Raw genomic sequence first — 10,635 nt, forward strand, 5'->3', positions numbered from 1 at the left:
CCCCTCCTCCCTTGGCAATTAAAAGTAGAAAATTGGGTCATATATTAGTGAAAATATGAAGAAGAAATGGAGGAGTGAGAACCCTTCTCAAAATGTCTTATGTATCTTACTAGGAAATTCTACCACGTGATCGTCATGGCACTAGTCACGGCAGCCGACCGAGGCCGAGCTCGGGATTTGAGGCTTCAATGTTCATTCGTACCTAATTTTAGCAATTTCCATGTTACACTACACGCGATATCTTGAAATACATGGAGGCCGAGGGATCCGATTATGAGGGACGCGAGGTGCCAAGCACACTGGTCCGACGTGCGGTAGGTACTCCACCGAAAAAGTCGCAAGCCTAAAAAAAGCAAAGATGTAGTATTGGCTACTGAGTAATCAAATATTAATTATGCATACAGTGTGATCAATGCCGTCTGCGCAAGGTACGCAGCTGCACCTCCGAGTGGCACGATGTCATGACTCGATCTCACGGTGTCACAGATCCGATGCGATAAGCGCACGCCGTGTTCCAATTGCCGAAGCTCCAGCATTGCATGCCGATCTACCGGCGAAGGACAGAAGCCATCGGAACCCCGCCGCCGAGTTTTGATCTCAAATCAATAGTATGATCATATTCTCCTATCATAGGACACTATTGACTTGATCACAGTGAGAAAAAGATCGACTCGATCGAAGAACGCTTGGCAAGCATTGAAAGTACTCTACAACAGCTAGCAAAAAATACATCTCAAGTCCAAGGCTTCACAACATCAAACCCGCGCGAGTCTCATTTCGCCCCTTCGCCTCAGAAGTCGACTCCTACGCAGCCGTCATCCACCACACGGAACCATGCAAAGTCCAAGGGCCCTTTGTATCTAGCGAATCCTACCCTCGAGCAGCACGATTCCAGCTCTGGCTTCGAGGGTAGCTCATCTCTGACTGCCCATGGAGCCTACGCGAGCGCGTTCCTTGAATCCGCTGTGTCCAAAGGCTCGCCGCAGGTTTTGTCCAGTCCGAAGATCAACGCGGCTCTCTCATCGCTGAAGCAGCTTGTCGGCATCCAGAATCAGCGCCGAGAAGCGGACTTGCAGGGGAGTCAATTTCCCACCAAAAATGCGAGGCTAGGTGTGAGACGTGACATCCGTGACCTGGAGATGCCACCTTTATCATTGGTTCTAGACCTCTTGAGAAAGATCCAAGGTACGGTTCATTCTAAATAGATGCCCAGCTTCCTATTCTTACCTACTTAGAAACACCACCGGCCTGCTTTGGTGGCTACGTCCCCTTCCTCAGTGTAAAATATTTCACTGAAAAATGCCGTGAAGTTTACTTCTGCGTAGACGATTACTCCGATGCTGCATTTGTTGTAACCAACTTTTGCCTATACAGTATTCTATATGAATACGGCGCCATGCAGAAGGATGCTACTATGCGAGAAGAAGACCAGCACTACATTGAGATGTGTCGCGAAAACCTGGAGACAGCACTTGCCAATTTGAATATTTTGATGCCCGCAAACCATGAATCAATCATGGCATTAGCTATAGGAGTTAGTCCTCTATTTCCTTTTGTCCTTTTTTCGGATATAACCCACCCAGAATTCTTACTTACAAAAACAGGCTATACATGCACTCGAGATTTCCAAACCATCGGTTGGCTGGACGCTAGCATCAACGGCCATGAATCTGTGCCAGACACTGGGATATCATCGCTTTAGTTCAATGGAGCACGAGCCCATATCAGTCCAACGCCAAAAGCAACATCTATTTTGGTCTGTCTACACAATTTTGAATATGATGTCCCTGCGTCTAGGACGTGCCTCATCCATCCAGACCTACGATATCAGACTACCTATACTCGAAGAAAACCCAGATGTCCCCCACCCATGGGGGCCCGTCTGCATATGGTGGACTAGGTCTGCCATTATCCAAAGCGAGGTTTACCAGTATCTGTATAGCCCGGAGGCACTGCAGAAGCCACAAAATGAAAGAGTCGCACATGCACGCAGATTAGCCGCTGAGATGCAGTCGAAGGTTATGGAGCCATTTGAGGTATACCTCCCCACCACTGCTAGGGAGATGACCAAGTGAAGGAGTTGCTGACATGGAACATGTAGGAATTCATGTCGTCCGATCTTAAAGTATCCGAGATCGACCTCATGTATCTTGCAACTGATAAAGTCAGTCGACTGGCCATCCTGACCTTGATCTACCGAGCAATTCCAGCATCAACAGAGTCAGGCTCTGCCGCCACATTCATACCCGAATGCATCGATACAGCCCGGCAAGCCCTGGAAATCCACCGACAGTGTGTTGCAGCACTTAATGAGACAGACGATCTGCTGAAAATATCCTACATGCACTGGTAAGCATTCCGAAATGATCCCAACGACACCGTCGTCTTTGACGGAATGACCGCCCAATCTTAGACCATCAAATTCTCACAAAATGAATATAGGGGCATCCTCCTATCCCCCTTCGTCCCCTTTATTGTAATATTCTGCAACATAATAACAACCTCGAATGCCGACGACCTCTTCCTACTCGAAGAGTTTATCGCCTCCCTCCAGCCGCTAAGCGCGTTCTCCCAATCTGTCGATAGACTGCACACTCTGTGTTCAGTGCTCGGCACCGTTGCTCGACTCTACTTCGAGGCCAACACCCGGACCCAGACAGCCGCAGACCAAGACCAAGATCTCGCCCAGGTCGGCCAGGAATTCGATGTTTATCTCAGTGCCCTAGGACTAGCGCCTACAAACTATATGAACACTACGAACAGCGATAATTTCCAGATGGGAAACTCGCAGGGATATTTCCAGGCAGATAATCCTGCTATCCATGTTAATGCGGCGGAATTGCCGCAGCAGCATGTGGGTGGGTTCTCGGCGCCGCCTGATGCATCTCAAGTGCAGGGACAGGGTTCGGGGACTGCTGCGCAATTGGGGAATTGGTTCTGGGGGAATCAGTATATGATGGGGCTTTTGGAGGAGGATTTGTCGCAGTTCAATCCAGGATGGTCGGGAAGAGAGTAGCGAGTGATCATCTCGGGTTATATGTACAAGAATAGTCGGTCGCTTATGTGGCCTCTGTTCTCGACGACGTAGGTATATTTGGGACGTTATGTTCTTTTCAGATATTCTTTTCAGACGTCATTTGAGATATATACGAATACAATAAAATGCGTAAACTGTGCACAAGACTTTCTTACGTATAACCTAATCATGCTCGCTATTAGTCTTCATTCTTCCAAATACCGAGTGACTATGATTGCTAATACAAATCTCAACTTCCACATCCCAATAATGTTCAAACTACACATCATCATGTCAGTCCAGCAAAACCTTACATCCATCTGCACTTATAACCACAATTGTCAAAGCTTGTTTCTCCTCACCAGGCGGAACACTAGGTGTTTCAGGCGGTAATCTGATCTCGGGGAACGTTTGAATAATTCGTACGATTGCACACGAAGCTTCTGTCAGTGCAAATTCCTCTGCCAATTCAGTTAGCGTAAGTTCTATACGGACCACTCTTATACCCCGAATCACTTACTGCCTAGACATATCCTTGGCCCTCCGTGGAAAGGCATGAATCCTCAACCAATACTATCTAGCTCTGGACCTAGCCACCTTTCAGGACGGAAACTATTTGCATCTTCACCGTAAAAGCTCTTCAGTCTTTGCATGTGATAGACTGAATAACCGACGCCTGTGCCTTCAGGTATTAGTACCGGGGATCTGCGATCGGGCCCTCCTCCGCTGGGAAGAAATGTCGTTTTAGTGGCCACGCGGACGTTCACTGGAAGTTGTGGATATAGTCGTTGCGCTAGATGCAAAGTCACAGTTAGCATATATCAATGGGAGACTGGGTTGCTGGTGAGCTCACCTTCATTGATCACACATCGGAGATACTGCATCTTGCTGATTTTTGCCCGGCTCAATTCATGCGATCCTCCGGTGATGTGTTGAATCTCGTTGCGAAGTTTTGCGAGAGTTTCAGGGTGTCGCACGAGAAGAAAGAATACCCATGACATTAGACATGCCGTCGTGTCCCTTCCGGCAATAAGTACATGGACCAATTGATCTCTCACAAGAACGGGGTCCTGCATCTCCTTGTAAAGCTCGAGAATAAACGCGTGCTTCTCAGATGCTGCTTCCTCGCCATTTTTCTCCATGTCCTCGAGGGCAAGTCGCACGAAGTGAGACGCATATTCTTTGATGGTATCACAAGCCGCCCTAAATTTGGTAGGCTTCCATATCCATTCTAAATCAGCAAGACGCAGTCTGATCGCACTGATGTAGCTGGCATAGTCAAAAGCTTTCTCAAAAGTATCCGTCTCTGCTCCTGGCAAGGCAAAGATGGATTCTCCGAAGATAAGCGCTGTTGTCGTAGCTAGAGTAAAGCGGAAAAGATGGGGTTGCAGATCTACCACGCCATTTGCAGAGCGGAGCTTGTAAATCAACTCTTCCACGTGTTCGTCGAAAATCTTGGAATCTTGCTGGTAAATTCGTACGAATTGGCGGCGGAGCAACGCTCTCGAATGCCTCCATGGATGACCATCTTGAGTGAAAATACCTTCGCCTAGCATAGCCATAAGACCAGGTCGCCGGGATGCGAGGCCCCAATCTTTGGAGTGTAAGCAAAGCCCTTGCAAATATGAGAACTGGGTAAATACCTTCAAAATTTGTTGAGAGTATGGATTCCACGTTCTTCGGGTCTGCGGTGAGATACCCTTGGTTTCCAAACAGTTTAAATGTCATGTTAGACCCGATTCTGTCAAAGTATTGGGATTGAAATAATAGTAGTCGTTGATCTGGTAACGCATCATATTGCCGTTTGAGAATATCAAGCGCTAATGGCCATTTATAAGGAATCCACGTCTCCATCCGCAAGCAGTCATGCTCATCACCGAATGCTTTGTCGTGCTGACCTGTTCATCACAAGAACTGGACACTAAAGAAAGAGACTCACAACATATCGCCGCCAGCTTTGTAGAACGCGATACAGCATGTAGTTGAGAATGATTAATATGATTGAGACACCCCATTTTGAAACCATTGCGATAGGTCCATGCCGAAAGTGACGGCTTTAGAGCTAACGAATTCTATGTGAGGTGAAGGATCGAAAAGAGATCTCATTATAGGAAAAGTCAGGGTGGCCTTACTCCATAGAAGTACAACAAAGAAAGTGAGCTGGAATTTCAGCCATCGTTCACGCTAGTTTATCTTGGCTAGGGTACGGAGTACGGAGTACGGCTCGCTCGCTCCTAGCCAATTCCCAGGGGCACTATTTCTCCACAGACTGCTTGGGGGAAGGTAATTGGATCAAAATTATGCAGACCTTGGCATATATAACAGATAAGGCCTTCCTACTGGCTGATAAGTTTCATTCATCAAAATGCCTAGCTCTACCAGATGAGGGGCGATCAAACTTGAGCCTCCAAACCCGTCAACGAGTGTTTTGCCCGGAAATTATGAAATGATAAAAGATAAGTGGACGCCCTAGATAATCTTCACAAAGTGAAGTTTCGCTATTTTGAGTATAAAGGGGCAAGCTTATAAGGGGATGAAAAATACATTGGGTCCCATGCACAAGAAGAGCTTAGAGTTCAAAGACAACCTTGCAGGTATCTATGAGTTTACCTATGGGCGAGCAGCTTATTCTCTTGTAATGTCAAATGGGCTTCAACACCGGTTGTACTTTTGTATATCCGAATGACCTCTTTATAAGTGTTCTGGCAATAGATCCCGCACCCCCTTCTCAAGCAGCATATTCGCGACTGAGACACCAAGTTGCTCTGCCTCCTCATCGCACTGGACAGTACCCACATCCTCAGAAGAGAGCTCCGACAATCCTTCTATGTGGATAACCGTAGCTCGCAAGCGAAGGGTGCCGCTACCAGAGCCTTGTTGTTGTGTGTCTGGCTCAAAAGAAGACCAAACACCAACTGAGGACGAACATCCTCCTTGAAGACTTCGAAGCATCGCCCTCTCTGCCATTCCGCGCCATCTCGATGGCTTATGGTCGACATGTTGAACAAGCTGCACGATGCCTTGACGGTCTATGTCTGTGCTAACCTCGATACCGAGTGCGCCTTGTCCAACTGCATAAGGGAAGATGGTAGGTTCCAGTCGTTGCGTTATCCGATGGCCGAGTCCTAGGCGCAATAATCCCGCGGTTGCTAAGAGAATGCATGAAAACGGCGAAGCGGGTGCGTCAAGTTTAGCAAGGCGAGTATCCCTGGTACTTGTTAGATCAAGTTTATGCCAATGAACCCGGCGACTAGTAAAAAAACGCAGAATCAGTCAATACTTACAAATTTCCGCGACATTCTACCACCTCCAAATGAGGCCAGTTCCTCCGAACGAGAGCTCTTCTCCTTGAAGAGCTCGTTCCAACTACAGAGCCAGGTGGTAATTGGTCGATGGATTTAAAACCCGAGTCGGACTTCATTACGACTGCATCAGAACAGTCCTCGCGCTCAGGGATAGCTGCAAGAAGACATTTCGGCGGCAGCGTTGTGGGCATGTCTTTTAAACAATGAATGAGAAATTGGACTTTGCCAGCAAGCAAGTCCGTTTCAAGCCCATTTGTCCAGAGGCTTTTGCCAATATCCGATCCGCCCGTTTGCTTGGAGAGGAGTATAAAGGGCGTTTGCTTATCTGCATCGCCAACGACACTGCTTGTGGCGATTTCAAATGTCGGGGAGGGGTCGAGTGTCTGGTTCAGTGCGGATATAATAGACCGAGTTTGGGTGAGTGCAAGCTCCGATTTCCGACAACCAATGACAATTTTAGAAGAAGTATGAGATGACATGTTTTCTATTTTATGCTGCGGCATATCCACGTTGAGACTCATGGTGACAAAATAGATGCTGCTTCTTCGCGTGGGAAATTGCGACATTTGTGCCCTAATGTCGAACCCCACGTGATTTGAGACATCCCTGCCACCTCGGACACGCTAATAATATCGAAATCGTACTAAACAGAATAATCGAAATATCGAAATATCAAATCACCGGAGTCCGCCAATACTCCGAGATCGCCTATAGTGGAGTCGAAGATAGTCTTAAATTGGCATTGACCAATGAGAGTGGCTGTACGTAATTGGATCGGGGTCGAGTTGGAGTCCTTCCACTTCTTCGGTCAAAAGAGTCAATCATTGACGATCTACGATGTACTTGGGCTTCGGTTGTTTTTAACGTTTAACGGGTTTATTTGAAGGTTTCCAGAGGGGAAATTTTCACATTCTTCAACTCCCTAACATCCTATATTGTTATCGTGGCTCACCCGAGACTGTAAATGAATTGAATCAGGTCGTTGATTCGATATCAATCGATCTTTGATTTATCGATTGAAATTACCACCGTAATCACAAGTCACGGGTCAAACGCTACAAGTCACAATCGGAAATCACCACCTTACCATGGTATCTACCGGCACAAACCTCGATCTCACAGGAACCATCAAAATGGAAACCCCAGAGCTGGACGCAGCCAAAGCCGAAGAAGCAACGCAAGAGTCACGCGTGCTAATCATCATGACCGGCGGCACAATCTGCATGCAACCCTCACCATCCGGCTTCATCCCAGCGCGGGGATTCCAAGAAAAATGCATGGCGCCAGTGCCAACCTTCAACGACGGCTCCGCCAGCGCAACAATGGATGTCGTTGCCAACGCCGCACGCGAAATCCAAGAAAACCCAAGCCTACGCACACCGATGACAGCCTACGGGCGGCAAGTGCGCTACACGGTTTTTGAATTCGAGGAACTGCTCGACAGCAGCTCGATTGACGCAAGGGGCTGGACTCAGATCGCACAGGCGATCGAGCGGAATTACACGCTCTTCGACGGGTTCGTTATCCTGCATGGGACGGATAGTCTGGCGTATACGTGCTCGGCGCTCAGCTTTATGCTTCAGAATCTCGGGAAGCCTGTTGTTCTTACTGGGTCGCAGGCGCCGATGCTTGAGCTCCAGAATGATGCTACGGATAATCTGCTCGGGTCGTTGGTTGTTGCGGGACTTTTTATGATTCCAGAGGTGTGTTTGTATTTTAATAATCGGTTGTTCCGGGGGAACCGGACGACAAAAGTTGCAGCGAGTGATTTTGCCGCATTCGATGCGCCGAACTGTGCACCGTTGGCCGTTACGAATTCCATGCGGACTAATGTTAATTGGGATATGGTGCATCGACCTACGAGCCTGGAGCCGTTTAGCATTCAGACGAATTTGGATACAACCCATGTTGCTTGTCTGCGTATTTTCCCTGGTATCAAGCCGGAGATGGTGGATGCGGTGCTGAAGCTGGATGGCTTGCGCGGGCTGATTCTCGAGACTTTTGGCGCAGGCAATGCGCCATCTGGCCAGGACAATGCCATGATCAATGTCTTGGCCAGCGCCATCAAGCGGGGGATTGTTATCGTGAATGTCACGCAATGTAAGTTTTTGCCCAGTGGCTTGGCATATCGAAAAAAAAAAAGTATATATGGCTGATATGGTTCTAGGCCTCACGGGCAGCGTTAGTCCAGTCTATGCCACAGGCATGAGTCTCTCTCGGGCAGGTGTCGTAGCTGGCCTCGACATGACCACCGAGGGAGCATTGACGAAACTCGCCTATCTCCTCGCCCTACCGGAATCCACACCGGAATCCATCGCCAAACGCATGTCAGTATCTATCCGAGGCGAGCTGACCGAGTCATCATTGCCTATCTTCCGACACCCGGACGGCACACTCCCCGAGCGAATCCAGACACTTACCTCAATGGGCTATGCCATTGCCCACGGCGACCTGGAGAAGGTCCAAGCCATCACAAAAACCGAACACCACTGGCTGCTGAACGACGCCGATTACTCCGGCAACACGCCAATTGTAAGCCTGTCATCCCATCTCACCGGTTCCCGTCCCAATTCGACATCCCTCTTATTCCCTGTCCCTTGTCCCCCCCCCCCCTGTCCCGTCCGACATCCTATCTCTCTCTCCTTATCTCGCAACACAGCACTAACCCAACCCAGCACCTAGCAGCAACATCCCCATCAATCAAAATCCTCCACTTCCTCCTATCTCAAGGCGGCTCCGTGCACCTCCGCAATCGCGCCGGCCGCACCCCGCTCTTCCTGGCCGCCAACGCGGGCCTCTCCGAGCACACGCTCCTCCTCCGCAAATCCGGCGCTCATCTCCATTCGGACGAGCGACCAGCCGCCGAGCTCCTGGCACGGCACCGCCCCTTCGTCTGGGGTATGGCTGGTGTTGGGCCGAAAGAGATAAGACAGCGGGAGATGGAGGAGGAGTGGGAATGGGATGCTGGTGAGAATCGGATGATTTCTGGGTCGGCGCTTTCTTAAGTTTTGGGGTTGTATTTTGTTTTGCCATGGGTTCCAGTTCCATAACCGGTTTTTGGGGTTGGAGTTGGAGTTGGGGGGCTTCGGGTTCGGGTTCAGACTGCCCGGACAGGGTTAGGGTGTTGGGGTTGGGGGCGTTGTGTCGTATGCTTCCTTGCTTTATGTAGTAAGGATGGTGATTTTCTTACCTATAGTTCGTGGCGATATGAATGCCTCCTTTTTTTTTTTTGTTGGGGAGCATTGGCCTCCCGGGGGTAAGCCTGCGGGTGTCTTCTTTTGGGGACAGGGGATTTTTGTGATCAACTGGGATGGCTGAAACAATTCCTGCGTTTTGCGGTGATAGTGACATCAGAGGATGAATATCTCAGAGTAACCTCGGACTTATTACACCATTTTGGTCATGTACATTGTAATCCCTGACTCTACTTCTATTGCCTTCTTTGAGCTGTGGCACCATGACCAGGTTGTAATACGGAATTTCATCCGCGGAGATCGGCCCCTGCCGTGGAATAAACTAAGTGGGGAAGATAAGGGCTGTTTCTTTTCTGCGTTTTTCCTTTTTTCCGGGGTTTGATATATTGTATTTAGGTATACGGAGTACACGGCTATTACTGAAAGGCAATTACTGTTGAGGTTCTAGATTTATATCCATATGGGTAGTTGGAAAAGGGGACGAAATACCCCAACTAGTTTCTCTTCATGGTGGGGTTGTCTGCATGGCTTTTGCTTTTTTTTTTTGCTTTTTTTGCTCTTTTTGCTCTTTTTGCTCTTTTTTTCTTTCTAAACCCACCTCGTACAACCTATAGAAGATAATAAGTATAAGAGCACGGAGTACAACATTTGTGCACATGTCCAGAGTATGATAGGTATCATCCATTGCGCAAATAGTGTCATTTGTGGCTAATGCAATGATGTGATCAAGGCATATTCGGGTTGGGATTTGCGGGGTTCAGGCACATAGTAATTTTCCGTTCTACTAGAAAGGCAAAGAACAAGCCCTGAAGGTACCTAACCTCCAATGGACGTATCGGGTGAAATGGCAAGTCGGACATAGCCAGGTAGCACGTCAACCTGCGCCAAGGCCTCAACATCATTGGAGGAGCACTAGCCGACATAGGAACAGATATATACGATATATACACCACGTGAGGCTGTCCCTGGCAGACAGTGGAACACTACACTAGTATATGAAGTCACCTGCGCGATTTAGATTTGTTAATATTACTTACTATTACTACTATTATTACTATTGTTGTTATTATTACTACTATTATTACTACTATTATTACTACTATTATTACTACTATTATTA

At 48.1% G+C, this 10,635-nt stretch overlaps 4 protein-coding genes across 4 annotated transcripts; 2 read left to right on the top strand and 2 right to left on the bottom strand.

The window, feature by feature from the left end:
- Positions 1-251: 251 nt before the first annotated feature.
- Positions 252-3,348, top strand: N7479_005355 (uncharacterized protein; the record flags this gene model as incomplete). Its single annotated transcript, XM_057253052.1, has 9 exons — positions 252-314; positions 405-428; positions 487-608; positions 656-1,185; positions 1,236-1,534; positions 1,605-2,036; positions 2,102-2,349; positions 2,443-2,985; positions 3,315-3,348. The coding sequence occupies 9 exons, from the start codon at positions 252-254 to the stop codon at positions 3,346-3,348; spliced, it is 2,295 nt and encodes a 764-aa protein (XP_057106914.1).
- Positions 3,311-4,744, bottom strand: N7479_005356 (uncharacterized protein; the record flags this gene model as incomplete). Its single annotated transcript, XM_057253053.1, has 4 exons — positions 3,311-3,501; positions 3,687-3,809; positions 3,870-4,610; positions 4,660-4,744. The coding sequence occupies 4 exons, from the start codon at positions 4,742-4,744 to the stop codon at positions 3,311-3,313; spliced, it is 1,140 nt and encodes a 379-aa protein (XP_057106915.1).
- Positions 4,745-5,707: 963 nt separating this feature from the next.
- Positions 5,708-6,842, bottom strand: N7479_005357 (Tetrapyrrole biosynthesis hydroxymethylbilane synthase; the record flags this gene model as incomplete). Its single annotated transcript, XM_057253054.1, has 2 exons — positions 5,708-6,224; positions 6,301-6,842. 2 exons carry the CDS (start codon positions 6,840-6,842, stop codon positions 5,708-5,710), a joined length of 1,059 nt encoding a protein of 352 aa, XP_057106916.1.
- Positions 6,843-7,409: 567 nt separating this feature from the next.
- Positions 7,410-9,326, top strand: N7479_005358 (putative lysophospholipase; the record flags this gene model as incomplete). The annotated part of the gene is made up of 3 exons (XM_057253055.1): positions 7,410-8,421; positions 8,489-8,853; positions 8,997-9,326. 3 exons carry the CDS (start codon positions 7,410-7,412, stop codon positions 9,324-9,326), a joined length of 1,707 nt encoding a protein of 568 aa, XP_057106917.1.
- Between the last annotated feature and the right edge of the window lie 1,309 nt (positions 9,327-10,635).

The sequence above is a fragment of the Penicillium vulpinum genome, assembly GCF_028829585.1.
Source record: "Penicillium vulpinum strain IBT 29486 chromosome Unknown utg000003l_segment0_segment0, whole genome shotgun sequence".
Taxonomy (NCBI): Eukaryota; Fungi; Ascomycota; class Eurotiomycetes; order Eurotiales; family Aspergillaceae; genus Penicillium; species Penicillium vulpinum.